The 24,953-nt window shown below is 34.8% G+C and overlaps 1 protein-coding gene across 1 annotated transcript in view; it reads left to right on the forward strand.

Moving 5' to 3' along the window:
* Uba6 (ubiquitin like modifier activating enzyme 6) overlaps positions 1 to 24,953 on the forward strand; it is a 66,885-nt gene that overhangs the window by 12,594 nt on the left and 29,338 nt on the right. The window contains exons 7-19 of the mRNA XM_041671237.1: positions 1,669 to 1,749; positions 3,135 to 3,257; positions 3,384 to 3,507; positions 6,613 to 6,716; positions 8,186 to 8,248; positions 9,090 to 9,166; positions 9,637 to 9,703; positions 13,356 to 13,499; positions 14,720 to 14,787; positions 18,445 to 18,523; positions 19,614 to 19,694; positions 22,970 to 23,047; positions 24,478 to 24,659. Of these exons, the coding sequence (XP_041527171.1) occupies positions 1,669 to 1,749; positions 3,135 to 3,257; positions 3,384 to 3,507; positions 6,613 to 6,716; positions 8,186 to 8,248; positions 9,090 to 9,166; positions 9,637 to 9,703; positions 13,356 to 13,499; positions 14,720 to 14,787; positions 18,445 to 18,523; positions 19,614 to 19,694; positions 22,970 to 23,047; positions 24,478 to 24,659 (1,271 nt within the window). The remainder of the gene's footprint in view (positions 1 to 1,668; positions 1,750 to 3,134; positions 3,258 to 3,383; positions 3,508 to 6,612; positions 6,717 to 8,185; positions 8,249 to 9,089; positions 9,167 to 9,636; positions 9,704 to 13,355; positions 13,500 to 14,719; positions 14,788 to 18,444; positions 18,524 to 19,613; positions 19,695 to 22,969; positions 23,048 to 24,477; positions 24,660 to 24,953) is intronic.

Raw genomic sequence — 24,953 nt, forward strand, 5'->3', positions numbered from 1 at the left:
TTGGAAGATCATCACACACAGCAAGATGGTTGTGGTGACACATGCCTCATTCCTGTTATTTGAGAGGCAAACAAAGAAGGATTGTCACAAGCTTAAATGCTGGGTAAAGAGTGAGTACAAGGCCTGCCAGTTGTACATAGTAACGATACCCTTTCTCAGTCCCCCCACAGAAAACAGTGCTGAAGTACTATAGATAATGTACTGAGCAGCAGACATTTACAGAACATTTCATCCAACAAGAATATACATCCTCAGCACATGAAACAGTCCTTAAAATATATTATGTATTAGGACATAAAAACAAATCTTGAGACATTCACAAAATTGCAGTAGTGGAGATTAGGCATGTAGATTTATTGCTACATTGTTTACTAATATGGGCGAAACTGAATTTCAGTCCCAGCGTCAGATAAAACTACATATAAGACATGTCTGTTATCCTGCCACTTTGAAGATAGAAGCAGGAGAATCAGAAGCTCATGATTTTTAGCTACACACCAAATTCAAGGCTCCCCTGGACTACATGAGGCCTTGTTTCAAAGGAAAAAGAAATACTGTGTGTTCTTTGACCACTATGTTAAGAAAGAAAGAGAGAAAGAAGGAAGGAAGGAAGGAAGGAAGGAAGGAAAAGTAGCAAAATAAACTTCAAAAATCTCACCGCAATTAGAAAGTCATTATTTAAAAATGATAACATGTCAGCAAGAATCTACATAAAAAAAGAATTTTTATATCATATTGGCAGAAGTACAAGTTATACAATTCTGGGAAGAATGATCCTTAAATTAAAAATCTTGTGTTCTAAAATTTTCTCAGTGGTTAAGTGCACTTTTGCAGAGAACCTGGGTGTTGAGTCCCAGCAACTACATCGCAGTTCACAACCTTCTCTAACCCAGGGAATCACAGGCCTCTGCTGCCACCAGGCTTGCAAGTGGTGCACAGACAGGCATGCAAAAATAAAACCAACCATAGACTTAGTTTTTAATTAAAAAATATTAATAGTTATGGCTGAAAAGATGACTCAGCAGTTAAGAGCTCTGCCTACAAGAAAGTATTTGGCCTCAATAAGTATAAATTAATTATATTAAAATCTTGTTTTCACACCTACTTGTATCATAGTGTCAATAAAAAATTAACCATTGAAAAGTATTTGTCTTAAATAATATTGTATAATATTTAAATTGTTAATATGATACATTAATAATAATACAGTAATGCTAATATTAATGTGAAGCAAAGCTATTTTGTAAAACTGTTGAATGCAGAAATTAGAGATTTATTACCAAGATCTTTTAAAAATTATAATTGTCACTCTTTCAGCTTGTCTGAAAATAATATTTTGGTGGCTATATTAGTGATTGCAGGACAGTGACAGAAATCTCAATCTTTTTTGGGAGACTGCAAACACAATATATGATGTTAAGGTTTGCTTCCAGTTGTGAGTCCTTTGTAGTAAAGGAATTTATTTAATATGAGTATATGTTCTCTTTACTTTTATTTTCCATTTTGTACTTCTATAATTATTAATCCTAGAACAGAATACAACAGAGAATAGTAACTATCTTGTGAGGATACCTATAATTCTTTGGCAGTTAGAATTGACATGCTTCTATTTCGAAAGTTGTATTTTATAAAAGTAATTGTGTACTTTCTGGTCTTTATTCTCAACAGTGCATAGTATTGACTGAGATGAAACTGACATTACAAAAGAAGATCAATGACTTTTGCCATTCTCACTGCCCTCCCATTAAGGTAACATAATTTAATAATGAGATGCATTTAACTAAAGGAAGAATTTTTTTTTTTTAGGAAGAATATTTTTAATATTAAAACTTGGAGCTTTTCACTGTTATATAAATAGTCTTTATGTGTATGGTCATAAGTAAGATTTTTTAAAAATAAACTTTATACCTTAAAAGTTTGTAAGTAGCCAAGCATATTGGTGCAAGCCTTTAGTCCCAGCACTAAGGAGGCAGAAGCAAGCAGGTAGATAACTTTGAGTGCCAAGATGAGCCTGGTCGACATATCAAGTTCCAAGCTAGGTAGTAAGACCCTGTCTACAAAAACAACAAAGAAAAAACTTAGAAACAAACATGCGAGTGTGCGTGCGCGCACACACACACACACACACACACACACACACACACACACACACACGCCAAATTAACAAGGTCCAGGTATTTAAATCTCAGTTAATTCTACACAGAGTAGCTACTCTACAGCTGGAGACCTCCATGCTGGCTTTTACACTTTGACTGTAGAATGTGCTATCTCCCACCAAGAACAAATATCCATGATGGTGAGAACTGGGACAATTAGCTTTATCTCTTGCATAACTTTGTCCATTGACTTCTTCCAGTCCTCCCTCACCCTCCAATATTTATACTTCATGTTCTCTTTTCTATGTGTTACATTGTCCCAATGGCACATTTATTTACATATTAGCATATATTATTGGCTACATAATGTGTGATTTTTCTTCTGAAAATATGTGACCTTTCTTAATATTAAACATTTTAAGTCCTTCCATTGTCATACAAATTTTGTGACCGCATATTTTTAGAACTGAATAAAAGCTGTAGTAAGAGCTTTAAGCACAAAGAAATAGTATCTTTAAAGATTTTTGAGATGGAGACAGTGCTGTTATTATAAAAATTACTTTTCATAAAGCAGTTGTAATTGTGTTAAACAACCTCATATATACCCTTAATGGTTTGGTTTGCACTTTGACCTCTGTACCTTAACACTAACTTATTTCCACTAACTAATGCTTTTGGTTAAGTGTATGCTCATTTCTGTTTCTGTAAAATAATGAGATTTCATTATAAACCATTAAACCAAGATAACTGTTTCCTATGTATTGGAACTTGAAATTTATGACCAAGCCAGATTTTTTGTTTCTGAAATAACCTGGAGTAAGCAATGGGGATACAATGATGGTACTTTTCTCAGGTATCACTCACCAAATACCACATTTCTTAATTCCCAGACTGATCTATAGATGACTCATTCTATACATGATTATTTTTACATTTCAGAGAATGTACTTCATTATAAATGAAGTTATCATGAAATATAATATAATTGAGGTAGGTTTTTTCTTATTAACATAAGCAAATTTATTTTTCTCTTTTCAGTTTATTAGTGCAGATGTACATGGAATTTGGTCCAGGTTGTTTTGTGATTTTGGTGAGGAATTTGAAGTTTCAGATACAACAGGAGAAGAACCAAAGGAAATTTTCATTTCAAACATAACGCAAGTATGATTATAGTATTTGATTTTAATAAAATTGTTAGGTATAGGCTGCTAACTTTTAATATTTTAAAAACTTGCAAATAGTAAGAAAATATACAAACTTGGTTGTCAATGGTACTCTGATTTTTAGGCTAATCCAGGCATTGTCACATGCCTTGAAAATCATCCTCACAAGCTTGAGACGGGACAGTTCCTAACATTTCGAGAAATTAATGGAATGACAGGTTTAAATGGATCTGTACAACAGATAACTGGTAAGTAATGTGTGTTATTAATTCCCTTTTTGTTATTCAGCATATTTATAATCATCCTTTACTCAGTTTTTGGAGCACATCGCCTTGGACATGAGTCATTCTTTTAGCCTCAGATCATTTTACAAGGGAAGATATGCTAAACAGAGGTATTATTAAAAGGAAGAAAGTAAAGAAATACACTATGAGAGTATACAAGTTGAAATTTTAAATACTAACATTTAAGAAGACAATTATGAAAAATGCTAGGTAAGCAAAGATTCCTACTTGAGCCACCTACTTTAGGAGTGTATAAAGTCGTGTAGGGTTTGGTCAGTGGAAAAGATTGTCAAAAGTGTGCTGTGTTCCTTGCCTTGAGTAAGAGTGGTTTTATAAGCCAACAAGTTTGGAATCTTTTTTTTTTTTTTTCCTTGTCTTTTTCCTTTTGACGGACTTAGAGATTATTGCTCAAAGGAGAGAGAAGATACTAAGAGCAGAGCTTAGAGAATATTTATGTTTAAATGGAAAGATGGCCAGACATTTTATCTGGCCCACTTGAGATAATTCATATCGGTATCAATCTACATAATTTGTGTTTTACCTGTAGTTGTATTTAAGACATAAAGACAGTGCTAGACAACATGCAACTTAACCTTGTGTCATGTTTATATATTTGAAGGACAATGACTCAGTTTTCTCTTTAGGGAATTTGATAAATAACGAACATGAGTGGTTGCAGCAGTTGACATAATGGCCCTTTAGTAAGGGTCCTCTTTCTCCTCATCCTCACCAGCATTTATCATCATTTCTTTCACTTTTAGCTTGTTTGTTTTGTGACTCTGTTTTAATTCCTAACTCCTTGATGACTAAAAATGTTGAACACATTTAAAAATATATATTGACGTATTTTTTATTTTTTTTTTCTTGAAAACTGTTTAGCTCATTGACCCATTTATTGAGTAACATTTTTATAGATTTTTTTGTTTTATTTTATGTGGTTGAAATTATGTATTCTCAATATTAGCCAGTTGTGAAGTAAGCTGTCAGATAACCTTTTTCTCCTCTATGGGCTCTCTGCTCACCCTGCTGATAGCAAACTTTTCAATTTGATGTTTGAGTACATCTGTCTTAAGTGCAGGTTCAGAACATGATGAATTTGTATCTGTTTAAGGAAGCTTGATAATTTAGGTTTATATTTGCTTACATTGGTGATGATACAGTGTTTCATTGTGATGATAAGATCAGATTCTTGGAGCTGCAGATATAGGAAAAAGTTGCCTGATAGCAAAGAATGAAGTTTTTATTTTTTATTTATTTTGCTTTGCAGGGGTTTTCATTTGTTTGTTTTTGTTTTTCAAGACAGGATTTCTTTGTGTAGTCCTGGCTGTCCTCTAACACACAGAGATCTGCCTTTCTGAGATTTGGGATTAAAGACGTGCATCACCACTGCCAGGCAAAGTTTTTTACTTTAAAACACACTTTTTTTTTAACCAAAAAATTACTTTTGAGTGAAAGTTATTAATTGAGCTGTTGTTAAAAAGCTCAAATTTTAACATTGTTACTTGGTATTTACTGCCTTAAGATAGTTTTGTTATATGCAAAAAATGTTAAATTGCTAAAAGTAATACATGTTTATTGTAGAACAGCATATGTGTATATACTATATATATAAATATATGTGTAAATATGTATGTACACATTGAAAATGGGATTGAGTGAACACCGCCTTAGATTTCCTCCCTTCTCAAAAAAATTTTAAAAAAGCAAATAAGCTTAGTGTCTGCTTACTTTTCTATTTAATGTATTACTATTGGCCACTTGCTCATATATTTATAAGTGTTATAAACTTGTGTGGTAAGTATAGAGGAACTTACTGTTTAGGTTAATTTTTGATTATTAAATGATCCAATAACAAAGTAGATTGAGTATGTAAAGTTTTCACACATCCTTGGCTATTCCTCCTCTCAGTAGTTCTCCATCCATCACGGGTTTATTCTGTGTCAATAGGAAGTTTGCTTATACTTTCTTGCACAGAAAGTACCTGTGTGTTGTAGCTTTTTGCATTTTCATATTATAAATGAGTTTAAATATCTTAATCTTTGGTTGGCACTGTTTTCTTTCTCTTTAATGTGAATCGTATGTTTTGCTAGTTTCCTGCTGAACCGTATTCTTAACAGTTACCAGGACTCTTAAAAAAGGAAACTGCAGCCAGGCAGTGGTGGCACACGCCTTTAATCCCAGCACTGTGGGAGGCAGAGACAGGAGGATCTCTATGAGTTCAAGACCAGCCTGGTCTGCAATAGCTAGGTCCAGGACAGGCTCCAAAGCTACAGAGAAACCCTGTCTTGAACAAAAACAAAAAAAGGAAACTGCATGAAAGTAAACCGCCCAGCAAAGTCAAAAGATAAATGCCACAGTAGGAGTACTACTTGACATTAAAGTTTATCTTAATGCTGATAATGAACATTATTCTTTAATAATAAGTGTCTCTTGACTCTGCTGTGGAAGCTCTGTTTTCATGCAATCTGTTTTTTTTTTTTTTTTAATCACAAACTTTTTCAGGCTTTCCACATTTTGAGTGTTTAACAAGAGCCTCCTCCTGGTTCTAAAAGTAATTTTTCTCCAGTGTTTTTATATCTATTTTTCAAGTTGGCATCTTTTTAATATTTAAAATTAGCCACATGGGATATTTTCTTTAGTGGTCTGCTTTCTTAAAGATTTATTAAATAATCCTATTTCCCTCCACTGGTTTAAGGTTCTATCTTTATTTACCACTTTATTTTGTTTCTGTGTACTTGAATGTATTTCTCAGGTCCTCAGTTTTTTTCCTTTTATATGTTCATGAACCAGTAAAATTTTTATTAGCATGATCTAGATATTTTTAATATATTTTAATATTTTATAGTAAGAACCTCAAACTTCTTTACTCTCTGGTTTTCCTCAAATATTTTTAAGTCCCAGAGCCCATATTGGAAGAAGTACTTGGTATGACCCCTAACAAATTGCCAACCCTGTAAAAAATAAAAAAGATTTGTTTTAGAATCTTACTTTTATAAATAGAGAATAATATCTTTGTGATAAAACATCTTAAAATTTAAATACCCATGTGTAATGTTTATTTTCCCCCAGTGGTGTCACCGTTTTCCTTCAGCATTGGTGATACTACAGAACTGGATCCATATTTACATGGAGGCATAGCTGTGCAAGTGAAGACTCCTAAAACATTTTGCTTTGTAAGTATTTTTTTTTGTTTTAGAAAAAGAACAACACAAAAAAAAATGCTTACTTAATTCCAATTAGCTTAAAAAACAAACTGGTTTTTTTTTTTAAATTTATAACCAACTTGAAAATATAAACAACTTAGGGACACACTGATACTATAAAAATAACATATTGAAAAAAAGACAGGGCTGTGACTCACAAACTTCCTTAGTATGTGTAGCCCTGTATACTGCAGAATTAGGCAAATATACATAAGCTTATACAATTTTATAACTAGAATATGATTGAGGTATGTGGTTATATCTAAAAGGAGCTATACCTTCCTAAATAGTGAGTTTAATCATAGAAGTAAAAGATAATGTATTTTCAAATTGTTATTGTTTTATTACTCAATTGTTAATTCAGGTCATTACAGTTTTAATCTGTATTATGTTTGAAATTTAGCATAATCCCCTTGATGATTTGTAGTGAAAGAAAATCATTAGCTGCTAATTTGAGTATAGACTCTTGTTTCTTAGAATGACAGAGCACCATGCATGCTGCCTCTCAGTGACGTGTAGCGTGTTTTAATTGCCAGGCTGTTGATGGTGTGATGTTAAAGGCTTTAGGGAGCTTTTTCACATTCTGAAAGTTTTAACTTCTTTGATTTTGTTTGTTTTTCTTCAAGACTTTGCTCAAATCAAAGTTAAGCCAATTAAAATAGGGGCAGCTAGTCAGGTTTGCTTCTGTATAATTTCTGTTGCTCTATTCCTAATTAAATAATTTTGTGCATCAAATTGTTAATTTCAATTTTTTTTCATTTCTTTGCCTGTGTATTCTTACCTTAGACCCATAAGGATTGCAACTCAGAATATGTACCCAAGACTTACTAGGCATAACTAGTCTTAGTTACGTGATGATATCAGAATACATGGTAGCTTTTACATTAGAACAAAGCCTTAAACCAGACTGGTGACACATTGCATGAACATTTGCCAATAAAACTGATGGGACAAAGAGATATAATATAGGGCACACTGAAGCCTCCAGGGCCACCAGGACAGAAGAAGAGGTGTTGGAGAGGCAGGAAAGAGGGAGAAGCAATGAGATATTTCTGTTGTTGTTTTGTTTTGTTTGTACTTGTTTACTGTGTTTTGTTTTCTTTTGCATGGGTGGCTGGCAGGAACAAGGGGAAGATATGGGGGAACCATAGGGAAACCCTGAGGTAAACAGAATTGGGGTACATGATGTGAAAGTCGCAAAGAGTCAATAGAAAAGTTTTTTTAAAAAATTGGAATTGTAAAGATTTTCACTAATTCTTCTGAAGTGGCTATGTAGAACAGCCGGGTTTTGCTGCAGTAATAAGATATTAGTGAACAATGTGTCAGTCCAGCCTCACTCATTTTCAGCCCTGGAGAAGGCTTTGCTGTGAGTATGCTGACATATTTTGTGAAATAAATCACTCAATTTTCTGTGAAATAATACTGTTCTTTTCTCTTAGGAATCCCTGGAGAGGCAGATCAAACATCCCAAGTGCCTTATTGCAGATTTTAGCAAACCTGAGGTAAATATTTACTTTGCAGGTAGTAGAGTTGTAGATGGGATTTTAAATTTCTATCATTAAATTATGTTCGAATAAAATGAAGTTGTACTTCAGTAACTTGTCAGCTTTGATAATTAAAAAGCAATCTAGTAGTGGGTAGGATGTTAATACAAGATTTTCTTAGCCATGTGTTTTAGACATTTATTCATTTTGTGTGCAAGGGCGGTGGGAGGTGGGCAGTCGGGGTGGCACAGCACCCGTCTAGAGACTGAACTCAGGTCATCAGACCCGGTGGTAGGCCATTTCACTGGTCACAGGGTTTTATGTGGTACAAGAAGAAAAACAACCTTAGACACATGTTACACTCTACTTTATATCACTCAATCTGAATTTTTTAAAGTAAGTAAGAAATTAACAGTGTCCAAATTTATAAACCCTTAATATAAAAAGATTAGGTGTTCTTGTATAAATGCTTTTTGGAATGGTTTTAGTTTTGGTTTTTTTAGGCAGGGTCTTTACATAGCCACAGCTGCCCTGAAACTCACTCTGCTGACTAGGCTAAAGAGATCCGCTTTCTTACCTTCGTCCTGAGTGTGGGGATTGAAGGTTTTTGTCAGCACACCTGGCTGTACAAAGTTTTTCCTTTGTTCAGCTAATGCTGCATGTGGACACCTAGTAAACTTGAGTCATTTGGAAATGTCTTAAAGTACTTTACACTTTTGAAGTCAAGTTATTTAACTTTTCTAATGGCATTCATCTTATACTTCTTATTGTAAGGGTGAAAGTAAATAATACTTGAAAAAAAATTGCCCTAGTCCATAGCACTTAACAAATGCTAGACAATTTTTCCTGTTTCAAATAGGCACCTTTACAGATTCATGCCGCTATGCTTGCCTTGGACCAGTTTCAGGAAAACTATAATCGTAAGCCAAATATCAGGTAATGCTTTTCGTTTAAGGTAACTGTTCTCTTTTTTATGAAAACTGCGTAAACATACCATTGTGGTTCATTTATTGGTAGGAGTGGAAAAATCAGTGTGTAAGAATGTTATCTTACTGCATGGGAGCTTTTCATATTTGAAGACTTTAAAATCTGTAACTTTTAAACCAAAACCTGCTGATGTTGAACTGTTACTCTCTGGTAATATTTTCTAGCCTAAATCAGGAATTACAAAAGGTTTCTTGCCTTATAGGTTTAAATCTAAATCTCATGTGCTGTCTTAGAGGACCGTGTTTTGAAGTAATAGATTCATAAGAGAGTAACTTTGAAGTTAGCTAAAACACGTTGTATTTTATACAAGTGGATTTTCTTTTTCTTATTTATATATGTATCTTATGATCTAGTTTTGAATATGACCTTGGTGGCAATTCAAAAGATTGAAATTGAGGTATTTTGTTTTATAATTGTAGATGTCGGCAAGATTCAGATGAACTGTTGAAACTAACAATATCTATAAGTGAGACACTGGACGAGAAGGTAAATACTTACAAAATTGTGGTTGACCGAGTTTTGTTTATAGCTTAAATGTCCTCTGTATAAATATCTCCCTACATTCAGACCTCCCTGTGCTGCCTACTGATTCTCTGTCATTAAACTAGTTCTTTGCTTCATTTATTTTACTTTGTGTATCTATAAATTAGATAAACTCGCAAGGTGTTTTGGACATTACATAACTTGGTTTCATACGGTTTTTAGAATACTGTGTGGCATTTAATTCTTATTTGCTGCTTTTGATTTTATAATAGTGTTGGTTTTGTTCTGTGAATACAAATTTGTTTTAAAAATTTCTCCTACAAATACATAGAGATTTTTATATAAACAAATATTTTCATTTCTCTTGTTAAGATACCTAGAAAGATATTACAGAGTCATGTAATACATGTAAAAGAAGATGATTAAAATGAGAAATCGCCCCTTTTTTGAGACTTTGTAGCTCTCTCTGGTCTAAAACTCAATATGTATGTAGACCATCCTCAAAATCAGAAAGATTCACCTCTCCTTACCTTCTGGTTGCTGAAAATAAAAGGGTACACTTTATACCCACCCCTATGTGTTTTCAAAATAGACAGTTTTGCTTTCTCACAAGGTCTGGCTCAGTTTCAGTTGCAGCAACCTCTTCAGAACTCTATATTTCCTTTCTGATATAACAGCATTACTATTTAAAAATGTATTGCCTAGATTTGATCTGCATTTCACTAAAGTAACAGTGAATTTATGCATATTTTTATATGACTATTGTACATTTTTAATTATTTTATTTTTTAACGATTAGAGTTTCTATAATTTTTAGCTTTTGAGTCTTTTTTTCAAACACATTCTATAAATATTCTCTTTTACTTATTTATCCTTTTTTTCTAATAGTTTATGCCCATTTATTTCTAAAAACTTTAGAATTTTGCAATTATAACTTCAATCCCAGGACTTTATCATGCAAGGCAGGCACCTGCCACTGAACTACATCCACAACCATGAATGTTAACCAAGGCCACAAAGTTCTTCTGTGCTCTTCTGAAAGTTTTATAATTTGGCAGGTTATAGTTTCCTTCAGTATAGCAGCTCCTGGGCTTTGTTTTGTTGGGACGCTCATCTGCTTCTGCTTCACTCTCTCTCCTCATTGCATACCCACTTAGTTGCTTTTGTGTCTTTTGGTTCTATTTTGATAAGTCATAGATATCTAGAAATGTATTCATTTTTTCTAGATTTCCTAAATTATCAGTATATTTTTATAGGTATTTCCTATTCCCTGCATTTCAGTTTTCTCTGTGTAACACACTGTTTTCTTCTCTAGTTTTAGTGATTTGAGTTTCCTCCCCTCTCCTTCCTTTTGGTCATTTTGGCAGTATGTCAACCGTTTATCCTTCCACAGAATTAACTCTTCGTGTCATTATTTTGATTTCTACTGTGTTAATTTCTGGTCTGCATCACTTATGTGTGTAGATGGAAGTTTCTGTCCCGGTCCTGTAGTTATTCAGTCCCAAACAAACACACAGAGACTTTTATTAATTATAAACTGTATGGCCTATTGCACAGGCTTATTGCTAACTAGTTCTTACAACATAAATTAACCCATTATTCTTATCTATGTGTAGCCACATGGCTTGATACCTTTTCTCAGTAAGGCATTCTCATCTTGCTTCCTTTGCATCTGGCTGGTAACTACATCTCATCCCAGAATTCTCCTAGTCTGGTCACCCCGCCTATACATACATATATATTCCTGCCTGGATATTGGCCAGTCAGCATTTTAATTAGCCAGTACAAGTGACAAATCTTCACAGTGTACAAGAGCATTATCCCACAACATCTGTGTTATAACTGATCTGCATTACTTCTAGTACCACTTGATTTTCTTTGATTTCAGTTACTGGGTTGTCTTGCTGTTCATATTTCTGTGTTTATACATTTCACTTGTACATCTGTTGGGAGATACGTCTTTTTCTGGCTTTGTATGATGGTATCTGGAAATTCTCTTGAACTCTTAATCCTCACTGCTGCTCAAGGAGAGCTGACCATAGTAATGCCAGTAACAATTCAAGAGCAAACCAGACGCATAAAGTTTTTAAAACAAGTCAATTAGAATATAAATTACACACCTAATAGAAGACAGGAAATACTTTAGGAATTAGGATGAGTTAAGATGTAAAAGTATTAAAAATTAAGAAATAAGATGATAGAGTAAGGAAAAGATAGAAAGCAAGATATGATAGGAAATAGGAGGTATTGGTGTAGTAGATAATGAATTAAAACAAAACAACAGAAAGGAGGATGATGTTTCTTCCTTGCTGAAGAGTTAGTAGGTGGAGTTGCTTCTTTTTATTCCCTCGGGCGTATCATTTTGCAGTGTGCTTGATGTGGGGGACAAGAGTGTAGTAAGTTCTTTTCTCTCTGAACTCCAGGGAGATTAGACTGGGACAAGCTGTCTTCAGCTCGGTCCTCACCTGGCCTTCTCACAAAGTCTGTGCTTCTCTGACTCCTGCTTCCTGAATTCTTGTCTCTGCGTGCTCATACTGAGTAGTACAACAAGGCTGGAGTCACAGTGCTCACACTGTTTCTCTCAGCTGAAGTTAGGACTTTCTGGTTAGATGCTGTTGACATGAGAGGTGCTCTCCTGCTACAGGCACAGCCGTGAGAAATGCCCAAACAGTGGCTGTGGTTTCTACAGTGTCTCTGGGGCTCTGAGCTTGGGTAGAGAGCAGTGAGGCAGAAGCTTTCAGTGCTGGTGAAATGCTTGCAGAGGAATCCTTCATGCCCAGCTTTCCAGCTGTGCCATCTGCTTCCTTCTGCAGTGCAGGTGGACCTCCCATCACACAGACATGGATCATACTGATTCCAGGGTGCTCGCCTAGCCAGTGTAGATCGGGAGACCTTTGGGCTTAGAGATGTATTAACAAAAAACAACAAAAGTCCAACTTGATTTAAAAAGAAGAAGAAGACCTTTCTGAGGATGATTCTCAACCATTGTTCCAGGGAGCGAGTTCAGAACCACAGGAGTCCCTTCTGCACAGGTCACAACTTGGTACCTTCCTAAGAGGATTTCCCCTTCCCTACTGTTCTGCAGTGTTCAAAATGAGAATTCAGTGTTTCCTCACAAATTTAAAGTTTTAGTTTCTAGATGTATACTTGATGTTATATATGTGTGTAAAGGTTATATATATACACACAGCAAAAAGAAAAAATAGAAAACCTTTTTTGAAATCGTTTTTGTTCTGTCATTTTTGTTGTTGTTGTTGGTTGTTCTTTACTTATTCTTTTTTGGGTTAAAGTTTTTTCTTTAGTTTTATAAACTTAAAATTCCAATTATTTTTTTATATAGCTAGCTTTGTAGGACTGTTCTTTTAGCAAAAACTATAAATTGAAGATAATCATTTTACTCTAAATGATAGAATAGACTACAGTCAGAAAAGCGAATAAAGTGAATAGAGGCTAGTAAATAAAAAGGCTTCTTAAGGCAATATGAAAATTGGTATTTTTATCATGAGATTAAAATATTTTTATTTAGGAAGGAAATCAAGTCGTTTGGGGGTTTTGTTTGAAGTTAAGTTCTAATAATATTGGTAATTAGTCATTGAAGTCACAGGTACCGTGAGAATACTGTTCGTATTGCTGTGGTCTGTGGTTTGTGTTTCAGCCTGAAGTGAATCATGACATTGTGCACTGGCTCTCGTGGACTGCTCAAGGCTGTTTATCCCCACTTGCTGCAGCAGTGGGGGGTGTTGCCAGCCAAGAAGTATTAAAAGCTGTGACAGGGAAGTTTTCTCCTTTGTGCCAATGGGTTAGTTCACTTTTTTCCTATTTCTTTACATTTTAAGTTGAGTATTTCTATCCATAATATGAACGTATTGTTAATTATAATGTATAAATATATTAGAAAAGAAAAGGCAAGTGACATAATTTCATAATTAAAATTCTAAAACTTAATTCTTTAGTCAGAACTACCAGGTGAATATATTTTGTCTGTTGGGATATAAACCAGTTGTTCTCTAAGATGTATTTTCTATCACATAAAATAAAAATAACAAGTTTTCTATGCTATAGTTTTTCTTTCATTCACTTGGGCTCTTGAACTTCTGTAGAAATTTTGCCATCGAAAACCTTTAGGCTTCATTTTTGATATCACCTAAAGATGGAGGATGTATGAATGGTGTAAATATAAGAGCCATGTAAGATAAAAAAAAAAAAATCACAAGCACTAAAAACACTCCATCTGTTACCAGAAGGAAACTAATTGGCAAAAAGTGTGCACACATTCTTCAGGTCTTTTCTGTTTGAGTTTTTAACATTGCACCCACATGCACCATTTTCCTACTAAATTATTTTAAATAGATAACAAGTTGATTGGTGGAAGTTAACATCATATGAAATATAAATTATGCTATTAATGTAGTTATTTAATAAAGGTAAACATTTGGTTATGTTTAAATTTAAAATGAGTTGTTTATAATATGAGTAAGACTGGATTCTTTTAATTGTTATTGAAGTAAATTCTTTTTTGTACTAAAAATGTTGAAACTGTTTTCCCGGATCTTTTTTTCTATAATTATGTATGTGGTTAAAGATGACATAAACATATCCAGTTGGAAAGTAGGTCCAGAGTGGGTACTTTCTTCTCAAACTAATCGTACTGCTTATTCAAATGTAACTAAAATTGAATAGGACTTCCGGAGGTTTTCTATAGTTACAAAAAACAGAATTTGAGGTTAAACTTCCTCTGAAGATTAAAAAGCAAATTCCCCTTGGGATGGATGAGTGACATGAGTTGAATTACTTTGTAACAGTTCTTTCAGGTTTCACAGGTTTTTTTAAGAATATATATTATAAACATTTTTCTGATATTTTACATTGAATTGCCATTTTGTTATCTCTTCTCATGATTAAATAACTATCAGAGAAAAGCAGGGATTTTTTTTTCTTTTAGTGATTTAAGTTTTATGCATAGTTTTTTTTTGTTTTTTTTTTTGTTTGTTTGTTTGTTTTTTTAACTTTCTGTCTCAGTTGTATCTTGAAGCAGCAGATACTGTCGAATCCCTAAGCAGTCCTGTTCATGAAGAGTTCCTCCCACGGTAATGCTCAAAATCTAATTTTTTTCTTAGTATCTCTTTAAGAAGCAAGAGATTCAGCAGTTTTGCATAAACATGTGTCTGTCTTAGGTGTCTCTCCTCCTGATGTTTTTCTTCTTGACTTGTTTTTTCTCTGCCTAGTGGGTAAATATTACAGTAGTGTCATGATTTGTTAATACATGATCCATAGTGATAAGGAGTTTTAGATTTTATCCACTGAGAATAATTAACATTTAAATGTTATATTAGTGTAAAAGATTGATAAATGTCATTTTTTATATATAAACCATTCTCCATTTGAGGCTATAAGTCTTTTTCAAAATCAGTTAAAACTTTAGAGATTTTATTATGCCAGAAAAACCACATCTCTCAGAGGTTTGCCTTCAGTTTAAATGAGTTAGTAACTCCAAATGCCTCCCATCGACTCTGCTAAGAACTTTTTTAAATATTATGATCTTAGTAGTTCTTTTTCTTGAATACAGTAGTTCCTCTTTATATGCAGTTTAACTTCTTGATATTTTAGTTACCTATGAAATATCAAAAATTAAGAAATGGAGAAGTGCAGAAATAACTTGATAAATTTAAATTGCATATAGCTGGGTATAGAGTAATAATGCGCACTGTCTTTTCTGGGCTATGACTCATCCTTCTGTCTGCCCATAAATCCTTTAGACATTATCTCTGTTGATAGCAGAGTTTCTCATGTTCAAAGTAGGCTTTGTGGTTGCTTGAAGTGAACAATGTGCTTCAAATACAGTAGTGATGGTACTGGCAGTGATAATATACCAAGGAGAAGAAAGTAACATGCAGTCTTTATAGGAGAAAAATCAATGTTTTTAATCTAAGAAATCAAAAACAGGTGTAAGATGGTATCTCAGAGTTGTTTTGATTTTCATTTAAGAGTGTTAAACAATTCTTTTTTTTTTTTTTTTTTTTTTTTTTTTTTTGGTTTTTCGAGACAGGGTTTCTCTGTGGCTTTGGAGCCTGTCCTGGAACTAGCTCTGTAGACCAGGCTGGTCTCGAACTCACAGAGATCCGCCTGCCTCTGCCTCCCGAGTGCTGGGATTAAAGGCGTGCGCCACCATCGCCCGGCTTAAACAATTCTTTAAGTGTATTTTAGCCATTTCTCTGTTTAGATCTGTGTCCCATTTTTTAATTGGGTTATGTGGTATTTTGATACCTAGTTTTTTGAGTTCTTTGTGTATTTTGGAGATCAGCCCTCTGCCAGATATAGGGTTGGTGAGGATCTTTTCCCATTCTGTAGGCTACCGGTTTTTGTCTTATTGCCAGTGCCCTTAGCATTACAGAAGCTTCTCAGTTCCAGGAGGTCCCATTTTTTAATTGTTATCTCAGTGTCTGTGCTACTGCTGTTCTATTCAGAAAGTGGTCTCCTGTGCCAATGCATTCAAGGCTTCTTCCCACTTTCTCTTCTCTCAGGTTCAGTGTAACTGGACTTATGTTGAGGTCTTTGATCCACTTGGACTTGAGTCTTGTGCATGGAGATAGATATGGATCTATTTCCCTTCTTCTACATGTTGACATCCAGTTATGCTAGCACTGTTTGTTGAAAATGCTTATTTTTTTTCATTATATATTTTTGGCTTTATTGTCAAAAATCAGGTGTTCATAGGATGTAGATTTCTATCAATGTCTTCGATGTGATTCTATCCAACCACATGTGTTTTTATGCCAATACCAAGCTGTTTTTATTACTATAGCTCTATTCCGACCTAGACCCTCTACATGTATGTATGTGACACTTAGGTAGCTTGGTCTGTTGGTAAGACCTGTCCCTGGTACTTAATTGGCTTTTGGGACCCTGTTCCCATGCTGGATTTCCCAGCCCCGCCTTTATAAAGTGGGAGGAGCTCAGTCCTACAACTTGATCTGCCTATGGGCCTTCTGAATGGAGACAGAGAAGGAGTGGGTGGATGGGGAGGGCGGGTAGGTGTGAGTAGGAGAGGAAGGAGAGAAAACTGGTCCATATGTAAAATAAAGGAAAAAATATTAATTAAAACAAAAAAGCTTTACATTGAGGTTGTAAAGATTTGGTAAGTCTAGCAGGAGTAGTGGCCATGCACATAGTTCAGGACAAACCTAGGTGTCATAAGCAAGACCCTATCTCAACACAACTAAAAATAACTAAGCCAAACTAAACTAAAACATAAGTTTTAGCTGGGCATGGTGATGGTGCACACCTTTACTCCTAGCATTTGGGAGGCATAGGCAGGCGGATCTCTGTGAGTTTGAGGCCATCCTGGTCTACACAGTGAGTTCTAGGATAACCAGGGATATACAGAGAAACCCTGCCTTGTAAAACCAAATAAATAAATAAATAATTTTAGGAAGAAGAAATAATCTAACCACAACATTGCCAAGAAGTGGAAAGAAATGTGTTAATTTTTCTTTGGTATTCGACCTACAGATATTACCATAGTGTGTGGTGTTATAAGTCTATAAATTATGTATAGTATAAAATTTAGTATGCTTAGGGATCAGTATAATCCAAAGTTTCAGGAATCCACTGATGATCTTAGAATGGATCCCTCATTATAAATTAAAGTCATCTTTACTTAAGTCATTTCGATATTGGTAGGTGAAGTAATAAGGGCGGCGGCAGGGCTGCGTCCCCAACACCCCAGCCGCCTGCCCGGCTAGCTTATGCCCCGAAATAATTACACGGACACTGTATTCTTTTAAGCACTGCTTGGCCCATTCTCTTCTAGGCTAATTCTCACATATTAATTTAGCCCATTTCTAATCATCTGTGTGTAGCACCCCAAGGTGCGCTTACCGGGGAGATTCTAGCCTAGTCCATCCTGGGTCGGAGCTTTATCCCGGGAGTGGGGCATGGCGTCTCTCTCAGGCGTCTGCTTCCTGAGAGGAGAGCTGTCGAGTCTCTGAGCTCACTTCCTCTTCCTCCCAGCGTTCTGTTCTGTTTACTCCTCCCACCTATCCTCTAACCAATAAAATGGGCCAGGGCAGTTCCTTTATTAGCCAATGACCCTCCTCCATCAGGTAGGGTCTTTTTCAAAGAAGGTAGTTCTCATGAATTAAGGGGAAAAAATTTTATATAAAATGGATTAATTAAAATATAATTACATCAACTCCCTCTTCCTTGTCCTCTCTCTGACCCTGTCAGTACACCTCACTCCCTCTCAAATTGATGGCCTTTTTTTTTCTAATTTGCTTTATATATATATGCATAAATATCTAAACACATTCTGCTAAGTGCAGTTAGTGTGGTTTGTGTGTATTTGGGTTCAGGGTTGTTGGCTTTGTATCACCAGTGAGGGGCTCCTCTCTGGCAGCGACCTTTTCCTCTTAGCATCATTAATTTCCTCTGGATCTTTGTTTAGACATGAGAAGGGATGGAGGAAACTCTTACAGTATGTTCTCCTTTAAAGCACAATACTAAATTGTTATTAAAAATAATAAAATGTGGCCGGGCGGTGGTGGCGCACGCCTTTAATCCCAGCACTTGGGAGGCAGAGGCAGGCGGATCTCTGTGAGTTCGAGACCAGCCTGGTCTACAAGAGCTAGTTCCAGGACAGGCTCCAAAACCACAGAGAAACCCTGTCTCGAAAAAACCAAAATAATAATAATAATAATAAAAAAATGTATTTCTTGTGCCTGTTTTCTTGGTAAATGTTTCTCCAGAGGAGATAGATATGATGCCTTGCGAGCCTGCATTGGAGATACATTATGTCAGAAGCTTCACAATCTGAGTGTCTTCCTAGTAAGTATGAATAAGAATGGGAATAAGAAGTGTGTTCAACTGCTGTTTACTGTCAACAGCTGGCTCTAAATGAGTGACTCACAAGTCATATAACCCCCAGAGCTTAAGATACTGACTCTCTGGCCCTTTCCATAAAACATTAGCCAATTCATAATCCAAGGAATATGCATTTCAAAATAAAATCTGAATATAATAGCTTTCAACATTAAATGATTTTCTAGAAGTATTTTTAAAATGTGGAGTTATTTTCCTCACTAAATTAAGAAATGAGCAAATATGTTCTCTTTTTAAAAAAAAGAAAGATTTATTTATTTATTAAGTATACATTGTTCTGCCTGCATGTATTGCCTGCAGGCCAGAAGAGAGTACCAGATCTCATTTTAGATGGTTGTAAACTACCGTGAGGTTGCTGGAAATTGAACTCAGGACCTCTGGAAGAGCAGCCAGTGCTCTTTAACTGCTGAGCCATCTCTCCAGCCCATATTCTCTTTTTAAAATGTCTTAAAATTGTGTGAGAGAGATTTTTCTCAAGAGCATAACTTTCTTGGCAAGTCTTAAAAATAATACTTGATTTTAACAATCATTTCTATAAAGTAATATTTTAAAGATTTATAATTGCTGTTGAGATTTTGCATGTAGATGGAACTTCTTATAATAATTCAGTATCTGTTTTACTTAAAATTCTTAGAATTGTCTTAAACTTCACCTTTCAGATCAACAGACAGATATAAAAGTAAAAAAAAAAATTCATAGAGTAATTCTGGGTTTGGATGGGTTTTGTTGGTTTGTTTCTGCCATTGTTTTCTATCCTGTGTAAAAATGAGTTCTGTGTTCAGCGTTTTCTGTTCAGAGGAAGTGTTATAAATAGTACATTCTCCTTATTTGTTTGTGCTTTTTTTTTGCCTTTGAGACACTTACAAGGTCTTATGAAACCTGTGCAAGTACAATCTGTCACAAGTGAATCACAAATGGTCATTTTTTAAAATAGTTTTTATTGTAATAGCATTTAAAAGAAAACTGACTGAAAATGTTCCCTGTTGAGTAGGCATAGTTTTATCGTCTGACATTTATACTCTACTCTCTTCAATAGGTAGGATGTGGTGCCATAGGCTGCGAAATGTTAAAAAATTTCGCCTTACTGGGTGTTGGTACAAGCAGAGAGGAAGGATTGGTAAGATACAAGGCTTTTGAGAGTTACACGTTTGTATTTCTGGTGTTGCGCTTTTCTGAACTGTCTTTGACTATTTCAGCCTATGTTTCAAGTAGATCATTAAGAATTGGAAGATTTTAGTTGTCTTCTGGTCACTTTAAGTGACAAATTCTGTTTTTCTGTTCTTTCTGAAATTTTCAGAAACTGAAAATGGGCTATCTTTTCTTTTGTAGTCACCATCCAGATCAAAATTATAAAGCAATGTTTATTGTCATAACTTTGCAAACTGAAAACCATGTTATTATTTTGTTATACTGTTGTTAAATATTAAGAATATTTAAACATGAGAGATGACATTAGCAAGTTGCAGAGAGCTAATATAGTTTAATAAGTGAGTTTCAGACAGTGGGAATAGTAGATACTTTGGCATTTTACAGTTAAATTTTCTCAGACTGAGTTCATTGCAAAATAATGGGCATAAAAATGGGCATTTAAAATAATTATTAGTAGTCGTTTTATCTTTTAAGATAAAAAATTTCATTACTGACTTTATATATTTATCTTGGTAACTACGAAGTTCGTATATTTAACTTAGTAAATAACAATGACACTACACAGGTAACTGAAAAGTAGATGATAATTCACATTTTGTCTTATTCTAGTTTTACAAGGAATTCATTATTATCATAGCTATAAGAGGTACATATTTATATTTTCCATGCTTAGCATTTCCTAAATTGTGCTCCATAAACCACGAGTCTACTGACTTAAAAGTCATTTGATTTTAAAGAAAGAAAGAAAAAAAGGAAGAAAGGAAGGAAGAAAGAAAGAAAGAAAGAAAGAAAGAAAAGAAAAATTCCTTTATAAACTTGTGGGTCACCTGAATTTTTGTTTTGTTTTTTGTTTGTTTTTGTTTTTCAAGACAGGGTTTCTCTGTGTAACAACCCAGGATGGCTTTGAACTCACAAAGATCCCCCTGCTTCTGCCTCCCGAGTTCTGGGATTAAAGGTGTGTGCCACCGCCTGGCCCACCTGAATGTTTTAACTGTGTGAACAGTAACAGTGCTTTTAGTAGGTAAAGGTCTGGACAAGAGCTATAGTGAAGAAATCTATTTATAACAGACAGCAAAATAAAGCATGTAATGTCGGCAGGCCACAGTCACTCTGAATACAGAGACTTTCTATATCAAAACTGTAGTGTTTCCAGGACAGGCACCAAAGCTACAGAGAAACCCTGTCTCGAAAAACAAAAACAAAAACAAAAAAAAAAAAAAACTGTAGTGTTCACAGACAGTCAAGATGGAAAGAGAAATCCCCAGGTACCTAGAATCAAGGGAGAAATGAAACCTTGAGTTAAACACCAAATACATTTTTTCTTGTTCCCTTTGATGTCTAAAACTTCAAGTAGAAGGAGAAATCACTCACATGGTCTTAGACCATGTTCCATACCCATATATGGATCCAATGTTATATTGGGTAAAATTTCAAGCAGAGATGTTATAGAAAATTTAGGGCCGTTGAACTCTCCAGTCTTTTAAACAGGTGTAAAATTCAGTCATAGCTGTCCCTATAAACCCAGAGCACATAGACTCTGCATAGCAAATATTATCCATTGATGATTTACACTTTAAAAACTGAAACCCTGGCCTGGTGAGATGGCTCGTGAAGTAAAGATGCTGTCACCAAGCCTGTCGACCTGCTTTTAATCCCAAGGACCCACATGGTAGAAGGAGAGAACTGACTCCTACAAGTTATCCTTTGGCCTCTGCATACGCACCCTGGCATATAAATGCCCATACCGCATGAACATACACATACACAGACTCACTTCACATGTATGCCCGCCCTGGTGTGGCTTGTGCATGTGTGCTCACACACATAAATAAATAATGTGTAAATTAAAAAAAAAAACAGCCACCACAAAGAAAAATCTACATTAAAAAAATCTTTAAATTTAAAAATGATACGGAAAGTAGGAACACAAAAGGAACATTGACAATTTTTCAAAATAGATTCTGTACACTCAGTAGATTTAATAATAGTGAAGTCGACAGTGTGCAGGAAGGGATTCTAAAAGAGACATCTGAGTAACAATCAGTGCAAGACAGTAATGGAGGTTAGCTTTATTATGAAAGGGAAAAAAATGCCTGTCAGCCTACATTTCTGTGTTTAATTATCTTTGAGAAAGGGCAGAGTAAAGGGTATGTGACATGTAAATGTAAGGTCTTTTATATGATGTAGACATGCATGAAGTATCGATAAGCCATAAAATTTATGAACGTGCATACTTAGATTTAAGTATGTGAAATGATTCATTTTTAAAATCTTTTCTGACTTAAAATTGGGAAAAAATTTTTGAATCTTACTAAATTGTTTAGTTAGAACATGGAAAATTTAGATAACTTAAAGCTAATTTTAGGGTTGTTTCTGTATGGGGAATTGAACCTAGGTCCTTGCACGTATTAGTCAAGTCCACCAAAACTAAGCTGAACTCTAACCCCCCCCTTTTTTTTTTACTTTTTTTTTTTTTCAGTCTCTTGCTGAATTGCCTAAGCTGGCCTTACATTTACTTTGTAGTTTAGGCAGGCCTTGTAGTTAAAATCTTTCTACTTCAGCCTCCGCAATAGCTGAAGTGATATGTTTGTTCCAAAATTTGGAACTACATAAAAATGTTTGATTTACAAAGCTTCATGTCTTAGAAGCCCAAAATCAAAGACACAGTGAGCCTTTTTGTAGACACTGTATCTCAACCATAATATTTGTACTTGTTAAATTGAAACAGATAACCCTCTAACATAAAATTCCACAAAAAAGTAGGCACATAGATTAGGAAAATTACTAAAAGAAAAATCAGTGCACGAACACCAGTTAGCACTGAAACTGGAACCCATGCTGAGCAGCACTGTACCTAGGCCAGTCTTCTTAAGTCTAACTGAGCTTTTGTTGCCTTTCATCTTTAGGGGTTAGTCTACGCTTTCTTAAGAGGCTAAATTCAAGTATTTTAGGGCTGTAAAATCTATCTGCAACACTAGTTGACTGCTCTGAGAATGCAGATAGCCTCAGACATAAAAATAATTTAAGAAATACTCAATGGCCTTATAGTTTATAGATCTTGCCTTAGTTGGACTGTGCTCATTGACTAAATATTAATTGGTAATCTATGATAGCATATTATTGGCAACTTCAGAATTTTACTTTTGTAATGACTTTTACTAGAAAAATAATTTGAGGGTACCGTTCCAGTCATAGTGAGAAATGCAAAGCAGATTTATTTGTTTTGTTCTCCTCTGATATAAGGTTACAGTTACAGATCCTGATTTGATAGAAAAATCCAACCTAAACAGACAGTTCCTGTTTCGTCCTCATCACATACAGGTTTGTTAATGTTTCTTCTCATAAATAAATAATGGTTGTCCTTTGTTAGACTCCTAAGAGAAGGAAAGACATGTCCTTTGGGAAGAACAAAATGAAGAAAATAAAAATTTACCTTTCATGTATAATAAAGTTGGCTTTTGCAGTGATTTTTAGATGTTAGTATTTGAGCTGGAAAACATGTGTAGTACTTTTGTAGTCGCCAGAGTGTTTCCGTAAACAAGCCCTCTAATTTCAGGCTTGAAAGCACAGATTTTAACTCTACTTCTTGTTTCTTTTTGTTACAAAACAGGTAAGTTTAAGAGTTAGAATTTTAAATTGCTGTGCTATTTTTATTTAACATCCCTTTGATTGTAAAAAGACTACTAGTTTTTTTCAAAGATTAAAATGTTTAAATCAGGAAAAGAGAAAGGCAGTGCTTGGTAGCTCATTACTTTAATCAGTACTCTCAAGGACATTGAGTTCCAAGCCAGCCCGGTCTACACAGTGAGTAAGAGGCTAGTCAGTTACTTGGTGAAACCCTGTATCAAATAAACAGTATAGAAAAGAAAGAAATGTATTAATCCAAAATATATTTTCCCTTTGTTGTCAACTCATTGTCAGTCTTACTTAGGAAATGAAGTTTAGGCATGCTCTGAACAGATGGACCACACCAGTATCATAGTTAGCCTGATGTCCTCTTACGCGTATAAAAACAAAGGACATGGCAATGGAGCCTCTTGTGAATTACAATATCGATTAAAACAATTCATTTTGTGCATTATCTCTAGGTGAACAATGAAGACCTCTTTATTAATTTCCTGAGTTCTAAGAGCTTCTGACATTGTTTTTACAGTAAAAAAATAAAAGATGTTAGCTTCATAGAGCCAGAAGAGACAGAAAGACCATTATTATTAGATCAGATGCCTAAATTCAAAAGCTGCTCTAAAGGAATATAGATTCAGAGCCTGTATTCAAAATGGACCTTCGTGCCCCTGAAATAACACAAAGATTCAATGATGGCTAATAAAACTGTAATTTTTAAAATATTGTTTTTAAGACTTAAATAGCATTTTTTGAATATTTTTAAACTCTCTAAAACACTTTGCTAAAGAATGAAAATTGTAGCCGGGCGGTGGTGGCGCACACCTTTAATCCCAGCACTCGGGAGGCAGAGGCAGGCAGATCTCTGTGAGTTCGAGACCAGCCTGGTCTACAAGAGCTAGTTCCAGGACAGGCTCCAAAGCTACAGAGAAACCCTGTCTCGAAAAAAACCAAAAAAAAAAAAAAAAAAATGAAAATTGTTTAGATTGTTAGCGTGTAAATTATTTGAGCTAGTTTCATTGCCTTGCTGTCACCTCATATATATTCCAAATGATTAGTATATGTAAATTCAGTCATAGTTCATCTTTTCTGTTTAACATTTATTGCTTCTGTTTTTGTTACTTGTTTAGAAACCTAAAAGCTATACTGCTGCTGAAGCAACTCTGAAAATAAACCCTCAATTAAAAATAGATGCACACCTGAACAAAGTGTGTCCTGCCACTGAGGTTATATACAGTGATGAATTTTACACTAAGCAAGATATCATTATCACAGCACTAGATAATGTGGAAGCCAGGAGATATGTAGACAGGTATGTTCTTGAGATCCAAGTGCGTAAAGAACTGCTTTCCATTTTTAGTTTTGTTTTTCACCCTCACTTTTTAGAAAATTACCAAATTTTCTGGCTCTTTTTTATGTCACTCTAATAGTACTACTCAAATTCAAGCATGCTGATGGTTCCTAGTGTGTCTAGAAGAATTCAGTATTGGTAAAACAACCTAAATGTTCTTCATAAAATACCTACCACCTGGCCATTGCTCCCATGTTTAATGTGCCTAAGTCTTCCCTGGCTCTCCTTATTCTGGCTGTCTATGCCTTCTCTAGG

This window comes from Microtus oregoni, unplaced genomic scaffold (assembly GCF_018167655.1).
Source record: "Microtus oregoni isolate MIOR12 unplaced genomic scaffold, Mior012 000021F_ref0000039, whole genome shotgun sequence".
NCBI lineage: Eukaryota > Metazoa > Chordata > Mammalia > Rodentia > Cricetidae > Microtus > Microtus oregoni.